Below are 19,115 nucleotides of genomic sequence, written 5' to 3' on the forward strand. Positions count from 1 at the left end.
ATCAAATGTTGACACAAAAACACATTGATATTATTCTTTGGAATCACATTTCGCCGGTTCGAAATAGTTTTCCAAACTTCAAATTGATTTTAATGCCAAAACTTGTGATGCTTTTGGGTCGATTCAGTTATTATTTCTAGTTTTTTCTTGATTATTTATACTTGAAAAAAACGATTATTCTTTTTTACATTTTACTCGTTGCTGGATTTGATATATACGTGTGTGTATTGCGAATCTTATCGATTGAATAATACAAATTGTTTCAAAAAGATTTGATGAATTTATTAATTTGGCCGCTTTTTTCGATTTCAAATGTTTTTTTTTTTCATTTTATGTTTTTTGCAAATGAACGATTATGGTTAAGAAATTGAAATGATCGATATAAATGAAAGTGGTCGTCGATAAAAAAATTAAACTGAAAAGTGTGTCAAATAAATCAAAATGAAATTCATATCTTAATCAACTGGAAATGTCTTAATTCAAGTCTCTTCAAAAGACGCGAATAAGAATAACTGATGATGTTGATGCATTGATATGGTATTTTTTATTCAAAGGTCGAAATCCAAACCGAATAAGAACGGTGAAGATCAATCAGATTATTCATCTACATGGAACGAAAAATTTTCATCAAAATTCATCTGAAATAAATTTACTCTTATTAGTATATTCCGAATGTAAGAGTGTATGGTGTATTCAGAGTCATTTTTCTATTTTACCTCGAAGGAAAACTCGCTGCTGCTTTGATTCGCTTCATCGGTTTGGATGAAGCTGTCATTTTGTTCCTGAAATAAAGCAGATTCATTTTGTTAATCTTTGCAAAAAAATATATATATTTAACGAATGTACTAACTGAAATGTGTGTTGAGAAAGAAGGGTTGATGTCAAAAGTCTGAAATGGATTAAAATAAATGAATAAGTTATACTTTTGTTCTTGTTAAAGTTACATAAAGTACTATCTCATTTTTATGTACCTGATCAACTGGATTTTGTGCCGAAGTCTTGGAAACCATAATGATTTGTGGGCTTGAATTACTGCCACCACTGCTGTATACTTTCAGTCGCTGGTATGGTTGGTCAACACCTAGTTCTGGAAGATCGTGATCGTCCTGAGTGGCAGAATTGCCTGAAACCATTTTCTTTTCATCACGATTATTTTCACCAAAACGAGCTCGTTGACTAATCTGGAATGAAAAACGAATCAAAAGTTTTTTCACCAAAATATAAAAATAGAATATTTTTCAATTTGCATAAAAAATGAGTACTTTTTGAGGAGTTGGCGCATTTCGAGCAAATGACAAATCACCACCAAGTGCATTATTACTGCCACTACAATTTGCTGTTGTCATTTTATCACCGGATTCAGGACGATTGACAGCGACTATCTTTTCTTCAGATTTGTCAGTTTCACGACCTTTGCCGTGCTCTTGCGATTTGACTTTTAAGGCCGTGGAAAATGTAAAAAATTAAATATATTTTTAATCAAAAGAATTCCAGTAATATTACATTTTTACAATTTATTGAAATGAATAAATTTGCTTGGTGAAATAGAACATTGTTAGGAATATTTTCCCTATGAGTTTGGTTTTAATTTTTTTTGCTGTGACTTTGGTTTTTGAATCAAATGCGTTGTCACTTTCGTACAAGAGTAAGTCTTCATAGCTTTGAAATCCGAGACAGACCGGGGCAAAGACCCGTTATGTGGACAACCTCATAAGGAGTATACTCTGGACACAGAATCGTATTGTGAAGAGTATCAGGAGAAAAAGTTTGTTTTTAAAGGACAACTGAAGAAACAGCTCGACTCAATGAAAACAGCTACCAAAGGAAAGCTCAGGCTATTCAAGTAAACGGAAAGAAAACATTTTTTTATAACTTTAATTTTTCATCTCATTTCGTACCAGAAATTCTGTGAGGTTGTTGAAATATCATGAATATATAAACGGTATGCAAATAAAAAAACATTGTAAACAATTCTAATTTGAGTCAAGTTAACTTACACGACAAAACGAAAGATATTTTCTCGCCAAAGATCATCAGCCATAAAAAATTTATGATTTCATTTATGAAAAATGAAAGTTATCACTTAATACGATCTGGGAATTTATTTATTTCACCCCTCGAAATTTTTGCAAATTTATATAACGATTAACCTAAACAGAAAATAAAAATCATCATGGATTTATGAAAATAATATCGTAAAATTTGAATTGAAAGAAAGTCGATAAGATAAAGATTTTTTATTTGAAAAATTCTTCATTCCCTTCCGCAACGAAAATCTGAAGTTTTATCTCTCAACGAATAAACTTATTTCTGGTGTCATGAAGTATTTTGTTCTTGAAACACATTCATGATTATTTGGTGAGTAACACAGGGACCGGGTCGCGTATAATTTCATACTAGCATAAAAAATGCAGGCAGTATAAATATACAAAGTATAAACGCAGACGCAACATATCCATCGCTGTTCGCTATGAATGAAGCATGCGAATACATGTTCGTGTGTGCATGTGACCGTGTATTGAGAGACGCACGCACATACATTGTATTTAATGAGCGCAGCACAAAGCGAACAGCGACGGATATGTTGCGTCTGCGTTTATATGCGACCTGGTCACTGGTATAACATTGTTTCATTTCCAATCATGCTTGTGAATCTTCAAACAGTTTGACAGACAACCCTATTGATTTGAACCAAAGTCACAAACCTCTCGCGATGTTGAAATGTTTTTTTTTATTAAACTGTATTTCAATCATTAGTCCTTTCTGACTCACAATTTGGGTGTATAGTTCAAGAGAATGTGTCAGAGATCGTCGTCGATTAAACAATACTGCATTTCTAACATACTCTCTTCTCGATATATTCAATAGATTTAATGTATTGTCGTTCGTGGATTTGAACAATAAAAAAATGAACGACAGCGAATATAAATCTAATAAATTTTATGATAGTAACGATAGGTAGAACGCATAAGGTGATCTTAAAAAATGTTTACACAGATTGTCGTAAAAATGCTTGCTTGTGCGTCAAAAGATTGTAATTTAAAAGGCGTCAAATTCGAGAACTGTCTTCAGTCAATTCAGTAATATTGAAGTATTCAGTTTAAACTAATCGGAAATTAAAATGAATTTTAAAATTATCTTTGTCATCATTGGGTTCATCTTGTCGGTGACATACTCAGCATGCGCAGGAAAATTTTGCGTCCAAGTTGTAGCTTGTGGATCAAATGGAAAGCAATACCCGACTCCGTGTGCTTTACAAGAAGCGCAAAAAACTGATAAAACATTGAAAGAAGTGAAATGCCCCAGCAATATCTAAATAAATTCCAGCCATTCTCCACCAACTGGAGCACCATCAAACAGAGCAAACAGATTTTTATTATTTTTATGAACGGTTTTGATGTGATTTTTTTGTGAATAAAGAAAATTGTGAGAGAAAAAAAATCTGCTTTTTATAATTTAATTCGAAATTTTAACATTTGGGAAATTCATATATTACGTGGAGACGTCCTCATGGGCACAAATAACAGTGATCCCCCCATTTGAGTGTATAATATACACCACTTTTTAGTGTATGGCTTACACTCAGATGGTGTTTTTCATATTCTATGTATATTGAATACCATTTTTTCTAGAACCAATTTCTAGATTATTTTTTGCAGTGGCTCTGTTAGTTATACGCTGTTATTTCTATTCTAGTGTTTTGATTACATACGCACATTCAGGGCAAATCAAATCATAAAATTTAGAACAAAATACATTTTACGTGTAAGAGTTTCAAGATACCATCTCTCCAAAACCATCAAGTCCCTTAAAAATTCGTGATTTTGAAGTGCAATATTTTTTTTTATTTTTATGATTTTGTTGAATAAAAGAACTTGGAAATATCTAGTTTTCAAAAATGTCTACTATTTTCGTTCCATATAACACAAGAATATCATGAAAATTTCCACAAAAATTCATTTTTACAATTGCAAAATCAGAGTACTTCTATGAATACAACGCACTTGAAGTTGTAAAAATCATCAATTTTAAAAACATTCAAAATCAAAAAAAAGCCTCTAATACTTTTGCATTACATTAAATGATGACTTCAAAATGGCACCCACAACATAAATGTTAACTTTCATCGATACTTTTAATTCGAAATTTACACAGTTTAGTATGTCCTTTAATTTGAATTCCAACCAATTCCCAATCAGACATTGTAAAATCTCTGTATCCCTTCGGTACGGCGATCAGTAAATGTTCCATTAAATTAATTGAATTCTTGAAATTATCCACACTGTCTGTGTTGACATAATTTATCATGTTATCATATAAAATGTGCAAATTTTCTAAATTGTCACGTGTGTCCGCATTTACAATTCGGCCAGCATTTTCTTCGAATCCATTTTTTGGATCATCAACTCGATTTTTAGCTGCAGGACCCTTGAAAATGTTAAATGGTATCCATCGAATCAGCGAGATAGCCACTCTTCTCGCATCATAACTGCCAATTCCAAGTAACTGCAACGGTGTTGATAACTCCTTTTCGAATGCATTTCGTTCGAACAGACTAGTGTGGTCGTCTTCGTTCATTGGTTCATTTGGATGTGTCGCTAATTTTTCAAATAGTTTTGCCAATCGCCGTCGTAATTCACGATTTTTCACATTCACAGCGGCTGTTTCGAAAAACTCTTTCACCTTACTGTATGCAATGATATGATGACGCGCCAAGTCATACGTACACGGTTCATCTTCGATACTTCTGAAAACAAATAAATTTAATATATTGAATAAATTTCATACTTTTACTTTGAAACAAAAATCAAGTTCCTTAGACTATTTCAGTGTCAAAATTGGGGAGAGCCAAAATGTCAAAAGAAAATATCGAAATATTCAAACTACCTATGGAAAAAAAGATAGTTTGAAAAGACTCTTTATCAAACATTGACTTCGGATCGAATTTATATAACGATTAACCTAAACAGAAAATATATATCAACATGGCTTTATAGAAATAACATCGTAACTTTTGAATTGAAGAAAAGTCGATAAGATATGTGAATCACGAGCAATTTTTTATTTGAATTAAAAATTATTCATTCGCTTCCGCAACGAAAATCTGAAGTTTTATCTTTCAACGAATAAACTTATTTCTGTTGTCACGAAGTATTTGTTCTATGAAACACATTCACACATACCATTATTTAGATTCTACAGATAAATTTTGATGTGAACAAAACTAGTTCAAAACGGCAATGAAGCAGTGAATCCACGGCGAAGGAAATTTATGGTTTTATACGATACTAAATACGATGTACTATGTCATATATATACGCCTTACAAATATGTCGTAATCGTTAAAATGTAAAAATATTCAATTATCAAAACAAAGCGAAAACAAAAACTAGAATTTACTGTTCGATTTCACGAGCCGCAGAGAGAATAGCCACGAAAATCAGAAGCAATGTAAGTCTAATCATTTCTAATGTATTGATATTGATAACTCTTGCTCGAATGGACAACTGATTGAATGCGTGGCTGTCGCAGGTATTCTTAAATGCACATATGCTATCGCATATAACGCATGTCATAAATCACATCATGTGATAAAAGATTAAATTATCAATAAAGTATTCAATACAATTCAATAGAATGTGTTCTTCCAATATTGACAATTTAACACGTGCGTCTCGTTTAATGTAAAATATTGTGCCGCATATTTTCGTTTTATCAATCCCAAATTCGTTTGTTGAATTCGACCCTGGCCTTCAATATATTTCTTAAAATCGTAATGATTTTTTTTTCAAACCTGTATCGACGCAGTACAGTTATTATCACAAAAAAAGCATTGTATGCAGCTCTGTTGAAATAAAGATGAACATTTCAACATTTCAATAAATCAAAAGTGTATCATTTTTACAGCTGTTTTGCAGCTCAATTGTTATCAACAATCTATGATGAAATAAGAGTGCCTGAATTTTGACAGCGTCTCTATTTATATAATGCCACTATAAAAAGACGACAGTAGGCAACACACGAAAGTGATTTGGCTCGAGCGAGAAAAGAGCGATTTGGCTCGAGCATTGTTGTTTGTACGCGAACGAAAATCGCTGTTCGTTTTCTCTCGCTCACGGTCCGAAATTGTGAATAATATAAATTATGCAAAGCAAACAATCTGTGATAAGAAGAGCAATGTAATCGCGTCACACAGATTTTGTATGGAGTACAGACACATTATGAACGAAATATACGAAATAAAAAACACGCATGTCTAAGTCTGAAATATTCGTAATTGACACCTTATCGCGTTCATATGTGGCTACCGCAACGATTATCACACAAAATGCCACAGAGCCAAGAAGAAGACGATTTTATTCAGAAGCAAATTCATTCGATTATTCCGAGTTGTAGCTGACGGTTATACAATTTTTCTTTCAGCTGTGTATTTATCAATATTCTTCTGATCTTCTTTCGAATAAGTTCGATTGATCAAAGAAAATGGCCAACATATTGAAGGACATTTTTAAGCCGGACAATGTAGCGGTGTTTTTGAGTGAACTTTTGGGAACCGCGCTGCTTGTATTTTTTGGGTGCGCAGGTTGCATACAATGGGATGGAGAGAATTTTCTCCAAGTTGTCTTGACATTTGGCTTCGCGGTTTTAATTTGTGTCCAAATATTCGGTTGCGTTAGTGGGTAAGAATAAAAATCCGACTTGTACGCAGAGTCTATAAAAATGGAACACAGAGTTTTTTTTACATAGTTTATTTGTTCAATATTCAACCATCCATGCAGATCTCATATCAACCCGGCCGTGACTCTAGCAGCAGTAGTGTACAAGTTAATTAGTGTAAAGGTAAATTTCTTTTGTGATTCTTCCCTAAATCGATCTTTTCACCAATCGATACACATTGAATCGAAACATTTTAGATGGCGTGTGCATATGTTGTTGCACAGTGTGTGGGAGCTTTTATTGGTTATGGATTGTTGGTTACTTTTACACCAGCTTCCAAAATTTCAAGCGACTTTTGCATTACAAAACCAAGCGTAGAGCCACATCAAGCATTTTTCATTGAATTCATTGCCACCGCTACTCTTATTTGGTTTTGTTGCGGGGTATGGGATCCACGAAATGAAAAAGTGCAAGACAGCGTGCCGTTACGTTTTGGTTTGGCTGTGGCCGGATTGGCTTCTGCGACCGTAAGTATCGACTTCAAACGACGCATTTTCTTATTTGCACCTTTCTTTTTTTATTATTAAACACTGTTCCTCTTTTTTTTTGATCCAGGGTAAATTCACGGGTGGTAAATTCACGGAAATGATAATTCATAGGCTCATTTAATTAACTCATAATAACTCATTTTTAGGCTCATTTAATCCGGCTAGGTCATTGGGTCCAGCTTACTGGAATGGCGACTTTGAATCACATTGGGTAAAATGTTTTACGCGGTTTTTATTTGATTCGTGAATGAATGTGCTTTATTATAATTTTAAAATAGATATATTGGGCTGCACCGTTATCTGGCGCATTATTTGCATCCATGATTTACAAATACGTATTTCATCGTGAAGTAATTAATACTGAAAAGTATGACTACAACTTGGAAAATGTTGGTGAAACAAGTAATAAAGTCTAAATTATTAGACAAATAAAAAAGAATCCTACTCGTAATTTGTTTTTGTTTTTTTTTTTGTTGATAAAGTTAAGCTAAAAATGACTGAATTTTCCATTCATAAAATGCCACAATAAAATGAAGTAAATCAAATCATTTGTTGCGAGAGAGAGAAAAAACAAAATCTTATTTATGTGTAAATATTTGAGTGTGAACAAATGTTGACACGAGTTGATTGCTTGTAGCACGTTTCAATATACGTATTCATTTGTATTTTCTGTGATAATTGGTCATAAAGCCATGCATAACAACTGATAAATAATCACATAATTTAACGGTGACGATAACAGCATTTTCAATGCGCGGATTTCTTATCAAATGCAATAAGTTTTTGTTATTTCCAATAACAAATATGCGTATATCGCATCAATAAAACTCATTAAATCCGCCGTACAAGAATTTACTTTGTGTGTTTCTTTTACAAAATGTTAGAGTCACATACTAATGTGTTAACGATTTAAAATGCGTCAACCATTCAACATGATAAACAGTTTCAACTGAATGTATGTGCATGTGTATATTATATGTCAAAAATACATGTGATGCCATCTTTGGGCATCTTATCCAAGTTCAGGCGACGACAACTGTCACATAACCAATAATAATAATACAGCACGATTTTGGTATACGAACAATCACGATCAGTAATGATTGCGATTGAAAAACATAACAATTAAAATAGAATAGATAAAAAAAATCGAGTTCTAAATTTCACGATTATTTCGTTGAAATCAAGTGAGCGCATTTAATAATTTAACATTAATGCGAAAATTGTTCAGTTCGTTTTCGAATATGAAATTGCTGGTAAACACCATTCAGCCAACTGGTAAACTAAGGGGCAAATCACTTAAAAATTACTTATTAATTATTATTGATTGTTTTACGATTATTTTTCGATTACTTATCGATTATTTTAAATTTTATTCTTTTCTTTTGTGATTCTCCCCTTAGGTAAAACACATTCGGGAACAGTGATTTTCTTTCACGGTTCAGGTTGGTCACCACCTTCTAGTGTGAACGAAAAAAAAATGCTCTTAAATAATATAGAATCTATCGATTTTTAGGTGATACCGGTAGCAATTTAATGGAATGGATTCGTTTTCTTATTGGCAAAGATATGCAATTTCCACATCTGAAAGTCATCATACCAACCGCACCAGTACAACCATACACACCGTTAGATGGCGAAGTAATTTAAATGCATGCAAATCATATTCATTTATGCGAAAGCGACTTCGGCGCAATTAACTTTTTTGACTTGCAAATCATTTTCTTTCAAAAAAATTAGTTTGGAAATAGTTATACACATTGACTGATTTTTAAGCGTCTCAGAATCTTTAAAATTCAATTAATTTGGTTCCAAATTTATTTAACATTTTGGTTTTTATTTCAGCCCAGTCATGTGTGGTTCGATCGTCTTGCAATCTCGAAAAAGGCCAAAGAATGCCAACCATCGATGGAGAATGCCTACGAATATGTTAAAGATTTGATCAACATTGAAAAGGATTCTGGAATACCCGCCAATCGTATTGTCATCGGTATATAGAGACTTTATGACCTTTTACATTATTTAAAATAAGCAAAAAATGCCTTTGTAGTAAATGCACCATTCGTTGGACTCGAGGAAAGTCCTCCAATGAGTCGGAATTAAGTAATAGTGAAACGATCTAATTTAATGTTAGTGACAGTCTATGGCCCCATTTAAAAAATGTGCCGAAAAAATGACGACAATAGATAGTTTTTTGAGAGCACCGAATAAAAACCTCATGAACGATCAGTTCTAGGGCACCAATTGGTCTCAGTAAGACCATAATGATATGTATACTGTCACAAACGCCCACTTAATCTTTGAAATATTTACAAATAACAATTATGAGAATTTGGATTTTATCAAAATTCTCTTTTTCCGAAACAGAATTTTTCAAATCGCACTTGTTTTTGTTTATTTTCTTAATAATTTTGTGTCTCCAATCCTAACTTAAAATTTGTTTTTTGAAAAACGACAAAACTTCTTTATCAATAAGGTGCTTTTTTAAATCTTTGATATCTCCAATCCACTCTCATTAACTCGACTTTTTTTTGCATAGGTGGATTCTCGATGGGAGGTGCCTTGGCATTGCATGCCGGTTTTCATGTGAATCAAGATTTAGCCGGAATATTTACGGCTTCATCATTTTTGAATGATGATTCAATTGTGTTCGAAACGTTGCGTAGCCGACAAAACGAGCAAAAACCATTACCAAAATTATTAATGTATCACGGCGATCGCGATTCGTTGGTGCCACTATCTTGGGGAAAAGAGACTTACGATAAACTAATCGCATTGGATGCATCCGGTGAATTTAAAACGTTGAAGAATACATTGCACGAACTGAAAGCGAAAGAATTACTTGAAATCCAAGAATGGATTTTGAAATTGGTGCCTCCATTGGAGAATGATATTCCAAACAAATTATAGAATTAATTAATTGAACAAACGTAGAAAATGTTTTTATTGTATTGTTACCCTATGGTTTTTGAAGAGAATCATTGAATTATTTATTAAAAATGATGAATAAAATCCGACTTTAAAAAACCATCATTAACTTCGGTTTATAATATGTTTAAAATGCATTATAAAACGTTTAAATAAAAAAAATCATTGAGTTGGAATGACGATGAAATTGAGATGTTAATTTAGAGTATAATTTAATTTGCAGTTTAATTGCGCAAAAATCGTCCTCGATAGAAAGAAAAAAAAACATCGTGTATGATATTGTTTGAAACATAAACATTGTAATAAACTGAGAGAATCAACTGAATCGGAATGTATAATAAACATTCGAATGTGTTATCTGTGAGTAAGTAAATGTGAAAGATTTGAGATTTAAGGCGGAGAGTTGATTCTCTATCTTAATTTCAAATGGTTTTATTTCATATCATACAAAGTATTTGCGTCACACAATTAAAACGAAGAAAAAAGGAGAATCGGATGATCGGAGAGTGTTGAATTGTAATTGGTTTTGTCAGTTGAACATTCTGTATCGAATGGTGCGGAAACGCGCAAAAGAAACATTCAAAACATTGTCGCACACGCTCATACATTCATTCGTCTCGTCAAATTCATTTTCTTTGGATTCCTTGTTCTCATTGTCAATGAGACAAAGATGCGATTTCATTACTACCAGCAGCAATATGTTTTGTGCTATATTTATACGTAAATAGCATTTGATTACGAGTACGATCATAAATTCAATTGATACACCAAAAACGAGGGGAGAGAAATAAAGAGCGTAACATACTCGGAAGAAACATAGAGAGAGAGAGAGAGAGAGAGAGAGAGAGAGAGAGAGACCGAGGCAATCGAGTGTCGTTTATCCCGTTGTCGCTTGTATGCAAACGGGGCAAAATACTTTCCTCGTATCGTGCACAATATACTGTTTAACATATGGTGTGTATGCGACTCGTGTGTGTATATATATATTTTTTTAAATATAAGCGTACCACATATATATATCGCCACTCATTTTTTGATGTGCTATTGCTGCTTTGGTAACACGGACATGCGCATTCGATTCTGATTACATAGAAGATTTTGACACTAAATTGGCTGTTCAGTTGAGATTCTGTGTTAAATTGTAAATTTTCGAGTGCAGTTGCAAACATAAAACGGTCTTTTGTCACATCCACACACACACACACACACACACACACACACACACACATATATATACATTTGTTTCCTGACAAACTGAATTCACATCACACAAATTCATCACAACATTAACGGCAACAGCAGCAGCCGGAGGAATCGTGATTATTTTTAGTCATCATTTCGTTGATATTATTCAATGAGAATTTTGTTTTTCATTTTTTTCAACCGAGTTTTGTTTGTTATAAAGTGAATTTGAATACATCCCGAACGGAGATAGGGAACAAACATAGAACCGGGGCTAAAACGTATTTAGTGAATTCAACACACGCACAAACCCAAAATTCGATTAGACAAATGGCAAATAGAAATGTGATAAAAACAAAACCATACTAATCAATGAATGAAATGAAATGAGCGTTGCCACAGTGCAATGCATTTTGTAAATTTGAACGAAAGAAACAAAGAAATTGCCGTCAAATAAATTGAAAAAAGGAGCATTTACGGTTGACCTCTTTACGATGACGATGTCTTTCAATTCTACATTCATTGACTTTATCACATTTTCGCAATTCATAAATTCAAATGTGTAATATGAACAGAGCATACAGCTAAAATGAAAGTGCACAAAATTTCACGTCTATCGTTACAATTCAGGCGTCGTATTCAAATAATGTGTTTGTGGACTTTTGTGTGAATTATGACTGTTATTGAAATACTGATAAATGAAAACAAAAGCAATATGGCCAATTTCAAGAATGTTGACACTCAATTAAAAGGAAAATAAAACGAAACATTTACTTGAACTTGTTGATTTTGGTTGCTTTTTTTACATTTTGGTTTTGCGTTTGTTAAATATATCGATAAAGTTACAAACGCAAAGTGGCCCGATTTGCTCGCTAACACTCGCTTGCGCCTCGTGCAAATACAGAAAAAAAAAATTGCAAGCAACAGTAATTCGCTCGAAATGCAAACATCAAATTTGTCAATAGAATGTAACTGTAATGTGAACACACATTCGTGACGCTATCAAATAACGAATCATCGTCGTTGTCGACTCAGCAACAGCAATGAAATGTCCATAGCAATAAACTCCAAATAGTAATATTTAGAATAGTAACTTTTTAGTTTGCAAAAATAAAAACACACACGCACATACAAAGTGAATTAGTATCACAATTGAAACCGGATAAAGTAAACATCTTCCTCCTTCGAGTTCGTAATCAAACAAAGCAAATTAAAATAAATAAAATTCCCAACGGGATTAAGTGTGACAAAAAACCAACGCTTATCCAAACTGACTGAAATTAAAATATTTTTTGTGCGTTAATATAAAAAGTACCAATAAACAAATGTGTCATCAATGATGTCTTCGAACTAAAAAAAAAATCATTTAAATTCATATCGGCTGTGTCTTCCGTTTCGAAAAGGCATCGATTGTGAGAATAACAAAAGGAATATATTTGTAAAGAATTAAAACAACGCGAACTACAACAAATTGTGATATTGCTGAAACAAACTAAAGAACCCTCTAGGATAATTTAAAGATAAAACGCATTTTTTTAAAAAAATAATATAGAAAGATGACAAAATACACGTTGCTCGTCGAAAGTAAATCGTACCGTTCCGGTACAGGGGTGTTTCCGTTAAAAAATGGTCCAATGTTTTTTCTATTTGTAATTGGTGTTACGATCGGGGTATCATTTGCTGTGATGTATACACAGTACCAGTCGATGGTCAACAATCGATCGCATCATCTGCATTTGGAACGATTGATTGCCGACGAAGAACTAATGCATATACTTAATGAAAATGCTAGCACCACCGTCGGTGGCAGTGGTGGCGGTGCGGCTATTGCAGCCAAACAACATTCCAGTGACTCCGATGTGCATGCCATTGAGAATCGAACAGTGTCCATACAATTATACAATGATGTTCGTATTTTGTGCTGGATTCTAACGACACCGAAAAACCATCAAACACGAGCAATACATGTGAAACGAACGTGGGGCAAACGATGCAATAAGCTCGTATTTATGAGCACACGTCATGATAATTCAATCGATTCGGTTGCATTGAATGTAAGCAGCGATACTCCATCGATGACATGGGGCAAAACGAAACGTGCATTTCAATATGTTTACCAACATTATCGCAACGATGCCGATTGGTTTTTGAAGGCTGACGACGATACATACGTGATTTTGGAGAATTTGCGATATTTTTTGTATGCATATTCAACAAATGATCCAATTTATTTTGGATATAAAGTAAATCAAGCGGACACACTTCGGCAAGGTTATTTTTCAGGCGGTGCCGGCTATGTTTTAAGTAAAAATGCATTACATCGCTTTTCAATGGCATTATCATCGGGAAAATCGAACTCGGGTTGTCGACTCGACACCGATACGGGTATTGAAGATTTGGAGATGGGAAAATGCATGGAATCGTTGCGCATTTTGGCCGGTGATACACGCGATGAAATGAAACGAGGACGATTCTTTCATAATACACCCGAAGCACATCTGATACCTGGTAAAATTGATATGTCACAGTGGTATTGGAAGCACAAATGGTATCAATCGGTTGAAGGATTAGATTGCTGTTCCGATAATGCCATCTCGTTTCATCACATTCGACCACAACAAATGTACGTTCTTGACTATTTAATTTATCACTTGAGACCGTATGGCGTCGTTCCATTTCCACAACCGTTACCGAAAAAAATCAATTTCACCGAAATTGCTGCACAATTACACGACGAAAAACCGGATCCAATGTTAAATTAATAAAATCTGCTATAATGAAACAACATTTTATTTCATTCCTTCTTTTTGTACCAAAGACCTTGTACAATGTACATACACCAGAAATAATTTGAAATTTTAAAAAAATTGAGATTTCGCTTTTTTTTATTTATGATTTTTTAGTTCGTAGTTTGAATAACAACAACGCGCAATATGTAAGTACATAGATTTTATATTTGGGGTAGGTACTTAATACTCCTTAACGCTTTGACTTGAATCTCCACTTAAAGCTCAATGAAAATGCGTACGGTGATAATTTTTTGCCATTTGAAATACCAAAGTTCATCGTTCTATTCAATGTTCAGATTGCATAGTTTAAAATAATATAAATACACCAACTTTTGCTACTGAGAGGGAAAATACACTACTTAACAAGTTCACGGCAAAACTGAGGAAACCTACAATCAAAGTTATCTTTAGATTCCCATAAATTGTTAAAAAATGGAATTCCGGAAATCCCTTATCAAGAGTTAAGACATTGCAGGATTTTATGCGATTTGTGGAGCAATTTGTCCATTAAAAAATTTTGACGACAAAAATCGTTCAGTTTATTGAGTGTATTCTGCGATTATTAAGATATTTTCGTATTAGAACGTTGAAATATCAAAATGCATTCAACAACTATCACATTGAGCTCTTCACTTAGCAGGCCAAGCTAATAATGTAAGTTTTTTTTTGCATCATCGAATTAATGTCATGCATTATTACCTAGGGGGTAGATACAAGCTAGAAAACTAAAAAAAACTAAGAAAAATTAGGACTTATTAGGCCCTGTCAAATGTACACATTATATACGATTTACTAAAAAGAAACTAGTAATAATAGCAATACTAAAGCCCGTGTCACCCCCTAGATTATTACCAATACTGTATATAGCAAAGATAATGAAAATACACTTCTCATTCTATTGATAAAACACTGTATGAAACGATATCCTCTCAAGTGACAAAATACCATGCAATACGCATATGGCGTCACTTCTACATATACGCCAATGAAATGACAATCGAGACCACTGCATTTTGGAACGGTTTTTGACATATTTTAGTAGTAATTTGGCACCAAATCAAACATCCAGCATACATTTAAAAAAAACCAAAACTTGATATCAAAACATTTTACATAATTTCGTTACAGCGTCAACTTCCAAAGAAGTTTATTATATGTATTATAATGTATATATATTTAAAATATTGATCGAATACCTCTTCTTGAGTTTCAATCAAATAATACACAGCAGTCGTTATCAAAAAATCATTAGCTCAAGTTGAAAAAGCTGAACTTTTAGAAAGTAGGAGTTCTATTTTAAAAGATTTCATTTACTTATTTAGAAATAACTATAGTTTTGCGTTTTGCGATATCGTAATAAATTTTTATTAGGATGATAATTATTATGTTCTATATCGATATTAGGATCGGATCCTAATAACGTTATTATGATTTTATTAACTTATCATGATAAAATCATAATAATGTTATTAGGATTACATCCTAATACTTATTATGTTTTATCATAATATTTATTAGGATTGATCTTAATAAATACCGTGTTCACTTGATAGCATATTGTTATTCAGCCAAAAACAATTTTCAACAGATGGCGCTACTTCAGACAAGTGTCCACGGTATTTATTAAGATGAATCCTAATAAATATTATGATAAAACATAATAAGTATTAGGATGTAATCCTAATAACGTTATTATGATTTTATCATGATAAGTTAATAAAATCATAATAACGTTATAAGGTTCCGATCCTAATAACGATATAGGTGGGAATGCTTATTATTATTAACTTATCATAATAATTTTTTATTACGTGCAAAACTATAGAAATAACAATCTTAGGTCAAATGAACTATTCAGTCTCAAAATAAATGTGAAAACTACTCCGAGCTATTTGTGTACGTCAAAGTTTTGATTTTTATTGGAGATTTGAATAGTCCATTTGATCAGGAATTTTTGATGAATAGTCGGAAGTAGTCATTTGAATCTTTAGTTGAGTGCAAGGGCATTTGGATCTTTTCGTAATATATGGCACATTACACTTTGTTAGGCATGCTTGAAGAATTCGTTTTTGCAATATAGCTTTTCTATATTTTGTGTTGATGCATAAAAAGTTTTTGGTGAAATCATTTTTCTTGTGATAACAGAGTTTCAAGAATCACTTCAAAAAATGCTTCAAGATTCTTATTTACAAAAAAGTCAACCTATCTGAGGTAAAAAGAAGATTCTCAAATTTTCATAATCACAATATGCCGGGGATCATGTTTCCGATTTCTAAGTCAAAATATAAGGGGGCTGATAAGTTTCTTTTCTTTCAAAACTAGATTTTTAAAAAATCGAGCATTGAAGATAACTGATTCGACACCAATCTCAAGTATCATGTGTGAGTGTTTGCTTGTGTTTTTTTTTATCTTGTCTTCCATCTAATTTGTGTGCACCGTGCACGTGTATTGATAAATTCACCTATATTAAAACAGATTTTATGTCTCAAATTGAATAAATGCAATAAATTTCTTGACTACTTAAATAAGTATAAACTATACATATGGATTCATTTGATGTTATTTATTTTATTTAAATGATTATCGGTAATGGGATGGCTTTTGCAGACATTACAAAATAATATCAAATAATATTTTTACTGGTCAATCCAGCCAAACAAAGTTTTACTTAATTCATTGACCTGTAGCAATCAAGTTCGGTCTATATCAAAGTTTTACTCCAATCTATAATTATCATAGCTCTATATTGATTTAATTTCAAATGATTTGTTCTCAAGTGTCGATGCCAAAGCGCTTCATCACAGGTATAATGGGATTTTTGGCAATTGTTGTTGCCATCACAATGCGAGAATGCTTATCTGTAGCTATCACCGAAATGGTGGTCCCACTTAAATCATTTGGTAGAAAAAATGATTCCATCATTTGCCCAATTGATAATGCTTCATCAGTGCGGAACAGTAATTATACGTCAATGGTTAGTTTTCCAAAAATGCAAATATTTTGATGAGATCTTTATATGAGTTTGTTTTATTCATTAGGATGGAACTAGATACAATTGGTCGCAGGAACAACAAGGCTGGATTCTTTCATCATTTTACATAGGATATGTCATTTCGCATATTCCCAGCGGCCTTTTGGCTGAGAAATTTGGTGGAAAGTGGCCAATGTCCCTAGCAGTCTTAATATTGGCCATTTGTACAATTGCAACACCAATGGCCCTTCAATATGGTGGGTAGAGAAAGTGAATGTAGTAGTGCTATACATTACCCGAATTAAACTGAGTAAACTATTTTCAGGTGGATATGAAGTATTCATAGTATTACGAATTTTAATGGGATTGTCATCAGGCACAACGTATCCGGGTCTTAGTGTGATTCTTGCAGCTTGGATTCCGCAAAAGGAGCGTTCTAAACTTGGCTCCATTGTGCTGGGTGGTGGTCAAGTACGTCAAAATACTTTTCAATTATATTTAATGAGTCTGAAACATACATGGGTACATTCGGCAAGCATATGTTGTCACACACTTGTTCGAAATTTTCTCCGGCTTTCAAAACGCAAAAAAAAGAAATTATTCAGCCCCTATGGTAAATGCCATTTGCCCACTGTCTATCAAAACTCCTAGCAAATCGGAAGAATTTTCGGTCGACTTAGGGATGGGGTGGGGCTGTGCTAGCCCAGAAAATGTAGAGGAGCTCCTCTTTAAACCCTAGGGTTTATCTTTTTTCTGTGCTCATGTATGGTTTGAAAGTTATAATTATACCTTTAGGTAGGAAGTATCATGTCCTTTTATGTAACGGGCCTACTTTTATCGATTTGGCCATGGCAATACATATTCTACTTCTGGGCAATCATTTCAATTGTGTGGTTCATCATATTTGTAAGTCTATTTCCAAATAGATCAATGAACAATCGTTTAACCTACACAAAAACTGAATCAACAATTCCAGACTTTAATTTGCTACAATGACCCAGCTTCACATCCTTACATATCCAAAGAAGAGCGTGATTATCTCCATAAAGAAATAGGACAATTAAAACGTCATGACGTTTTGACAACTCCGTGGAAGGAAATACTCTGTAGTGTCCCAGTTTTGGCGTACATCTGTGCACAGGTAAATACAAAATGAATGAATTGATTTATGAAAAATCGAAACTTTTTCGTTTAATCGACAAATAGATTGGCCAGGATTTTGCCGCCTTTATAATGTCCAATGATTTGCCGAAATATATGAAAGATGTCTTGGGATTTTCAGTGTATGATGTCGGTTTTTATTCGTCATTGCCATACTTCATAAGATGGATAATGTCCATAGTGTCAGCGTTCCTATGCGATTTCTTGATTAATCGAAACTACATTTCAATCACTCAGGCGCGCAAAATGTTCACCTTTGCTTGTACGTATCTTTTTCCAATATTCATTCTAATTTTCATAACTAGCACTTTAAAAACTTTCCTCAAAGCCGGGGTAATTCCTGCAATTTTCATCGTTGCCGCTTCTTACGCGGGCTGTAATAGACTCCTTGTCGTCTTTTGGTTTGTTTTGGCGATTGGCTTCTTTGGCTGCTATTATACTGGTTTCAGACTTAATTCTTTAGACTTGGCTCCAAATTTTGCTGGCTCATTGATGGCTCTTACCAATGGAATTGGCGCACTGACCGGAATAGCGGGCCCCGTTTTTGTTGGTGTGATGACACCAAACGTGAGTGAGAAAAATATTTTCCAAACTTGGATTTGGATATTTACACAAGTTCTTAATTACAGTCATCGCTTGAAGAATGGAGATACGTGTTTTGGGTTACATTTTGCATTTCGATGGTTAGAATTGTTATCTATATGATATGGGGATCAGCCGAAATACAATCGTGGAATGATCCCAGAGAATCGAAAAGTTCGGAAATAAACACCACGAAAGAAGATTTGTTAATCAAAACATAATATTAATGACCATTGTTTTGTAGAAAAAGTAAAAGAAAAATTAAAAAAAAAAAAACAATTTTATTTCATTTTTTAA

At 33.3% G+C, this 19,115-nt stretch overlaps 6 protein-coding genes across 8 annotated transcripts; 4 read left to right on the forward strand and 2 right to left on the reverse strand.

Annotated features, from left to right (window-relative positions):
- Window positions 1-707: 707 nt before the first annotated feature.
- Window positions 708-1,456, reverse strand: LOC116349563. The gene is made up of 4 exons (XM_031781062.1): window positions 1,263-1,456; window positions 972-1,181; window positions 851-889; window positions 708-782 (listed from the first exon to the last, which is right to left on the reverse strand). Exons 1-4 carry the CDS (start codon window positions 1,344-1,346, stop codon window positions 708-710), a joined length of 408 nt encoding a protein of 135 aa, XP_031636922.1. The 5' UTR covers window positions 1,347-1,456.
- Window positions 1,457-3,886: 2,430 nt separating this feature from the next.
- Window positions 3,887-5,500, reverse strand: LOC116349575. Of its 2 annotated transcripts, none has more exons than XM_031781077.1 (2): window positions 5,401-5,500; window positions 3,887-4,747 (listed from the first exon to the last, which is right to left on the reverse strand). In XM_031781077.1, the coding sequence occupies exons 1-2, from the start codon at window positions 5,463-5,465 to the stop codon at window positions 4,117-4,119; spliced, it is 696 nt and encodes a 231-aa protein (XP_031636937.1). In that variant the 5' UTR covers window positions 5,466-5,500; the 3' UTR covers window positions 3,887-4,116. The 2 variants fall into 2 exon arrangements, with proteins under 2 accessions (XP_031636937.1, XP_031636938.1); XM_031781078.1 differs by having other exon boundaries at window positions 3,887-4,744; window positions 5,401-5,495.
- Window positions 5,501-6,314: 814 nt separating this feature from the next.
- On the forward strand, window positions 6,315-7,656 carry LOC116349581 (aquaporin AQPcic-like). The gene is made up of 6 exons (XM_031781085.1): window positions 6,315-6,680; window positions 6,780-6,840; window positions 6,915-7,184; window positions 7,273-7,288; window positions 7,352-7,416; window positions 7,484-7,656. The coding sequence occupies exons 1-6, from the start codon at window positions 6,484-6,486 to the stop codon at window positions 7,619-7,621; spliced, it is 747 nt and encodes a 248-aa protein (XP_031636945.1). The 5' UTR covers window positions 6,315-6,483; the 3' UTR covers window positions 7,622-7,656.
- A 596-nt stretch (window positions 7,657-8,252) lies between these two features.
- Window positions 8,253-10,238, forward strand: LOC116349582 (lysophospholipase-like protein 1). 2 transcript variants are annotated; one of them, XM_031781087.1, is made up of 5 exons: window positions 8,253-8,461; window positions 8,609-8,650; window positions 8,722-8,846; window positions 9,051-9,195; window positions 9,745-10,238. In XM_031781087.1, exons 3-5 carry the CDS (start codon window positions 8,742-8,744, stop codon window positions 10,113-10,115), a joined length of 621 nt encoding a protein of 206 aa, XP_031636947.1. In that variant the 5' UTR covers window positions 8,253-8,461; window positions 8,609-8,650; window positions 8,722-8,741; the 3' UTR covers window positions 10,116-10,238. The 2 variants fall into 2 exon arrangements, with proteins under 2 accessions (XP_031636947.1, XP_031636946.1); XM_031781086.1 differs by having other exon boundaries at window positions 8,255-8,483.
- A 795-nt stretch (window positions 10,239-11,033) lies between these two features.
- On the forward strand, window positions 11,034-14,097 carry LOC116349568 (glycoprotein-N-acetylgalactosamine 3-beta-galactosyltransferase 1-like). Its single transcript, XM_031781071.1, has one exon. It carries the CDS (start codon window positions 12,872-12,874, stop codon window positions 14,075-14,077), a length of 1,206 nt encoding a protein of 401 aa, XP_031636931.1. The 5' UTR covers window positions 11,034-12,871; the 3' UTR covers window positions 14,078-14,097.
- Window positions 14,098-16,269: 2,172 nt separating this feature from the next.
- On the forward strand, window positions 16,270-19,039 carry LOC116349565 (sialin-like). The gene is made up of 10 exons (XM_031781063.1): window positions 16,270-16,315; window positions 16,427-16,485; window positions 16,882-17,078; window positions 17,143-17,332; window positions 17,401-17,546; window positions 17,871-17,981; window positions 18,052-18,216; window positions 18,282-18,498; window positions 18,565-18,803; window positions 18,866-19,039. The coding sequence occupies exons 2-10, from the start codon at window positions 16,482-16,484 to the stop codon at window positions 19,037-19,039; spliced, it is 1,443 nt and encodes a 480-aa protein (XP_031636923.1). The 5' UTR covers window positions 16,270-16,315; window positions 16,427-16,481.
- Window positions 19,040-19,115: the final 76 nt, after the last annotated feature.

The sequence above is a fragment of the Contarinia nasturtii genome, unplaced genomic scaffold, assembly GCF_009176525.2.
Source record: "Contarinia nasturtii isolate CC-2019 unplaced genomic scaffold, AAFC_CNas_1.1 Cnas_scaffold_2934, whole genome shotgun sequence".
Taxonomy (NCBI): domain Eukaryota; kingdom Metazoa; phylum Arthropoda; class Insecta; order Diptera; family Cecidomyiidae; genus Contarinia; species Contarinia nasturtii.

Bases quoted from the DNA above. Each gene is read 5' to 3' on its own strand.
- LOC116349563 (XM_031781062.1), bottom strand. From the start codon at position 1,346: ATGACAACAGCAAATTGTAGTGGCAGTAATAATGCACTTGGTGGTGAT. The intron at 890-971 runs GTACATAAAAAT...AATCCATTTCAG, and splicing joins CACAAAATCCAGTTGATCAG to ACTTTTGACATCAACCCTTC. The intron at 783-850 runs GTTAGTACATTC...GCTTTATTTCAG, and splicing joins CTTTCTCAACACACATTTCA to GAACAAAATGACAGCTTCAT.
- LOC116349575 (XM_031781077.1), bottom strand. From the start codon at position 5,465: ATGATTAGACTTACATTGCTTCTGATTTTCGTGGCTATTCTCTCTGCG. The intron at 4,748-5,400 runs GTAAATTCTAGT...ATTTGTTTTCAG, and splicing joins GCGGCTCGTGAAATCGAACA to AAGTATCGAAGATGAACCGT.
- LOC116349581 (XM_031781085.1), top strand. From the start codon at position 6,484: ATGGCCAACATATTGAAGGACATTTTTAAGCCGGACAATGTAGCGGTG. The intron at 6,681-6,779 runs GTAAGAATAAAA...CCATCCATGCAG, and splicing joins ATATTCGGTTGCGTTAGTGG to ATCTCATATCAACCCGGCCG. The intron at 7,417-7,483 runs GTAAAATGTTTT...ATTTTAAAATAG, and splicing joins GCGACTTTGAATCACATTGG to ATATATTGGGCTGCACCGTT.
- LOC116349582 (XM_031781086.1), top strand. From the start codon at position 8,420: ATGCGAAAATTGTTCAGTTCGTTTTCGAATATGAAATTGCTGGTAAAC. The intron at 8,484-8,608 runs GTAAACTAAGGG...TTCTCCCCTTAG, and splicing joins AAACACCATTCAGCCAACTG to GTAAAACACATTCGGGAACA. The intron at 8,651-8,721 runs GTTGGTCACCAC...ATCGATTTTTAG, and splicing joins GATTTTCTTTCACGGTTCAG to GTGATACCGGTAGCAATTTA.
- LOC116349568 (XM_031781071.1), top strand. From the start codon at position 12,872: ATGACAAAATACACGTTGCTCGTCGAAAGTAAATCGTACCGTTCCGGT.
- LOC116349565 (XM_031781063.1), top strand. The intron at 17,982-18,051 runs GTAAGTCTATTT...CAACAATTCCAG, and splicing joins TTGTGTGGTTCATCATATTT to ACTTTAATTTGCTACAATGA. The intron at 18,217-18,281 runs GTAAATACAAAA...ATCGACAAATAG, and splicing joins TGGCGTACATCTGTGCACAG to ATTGGCCAGGATTTTGCCGC.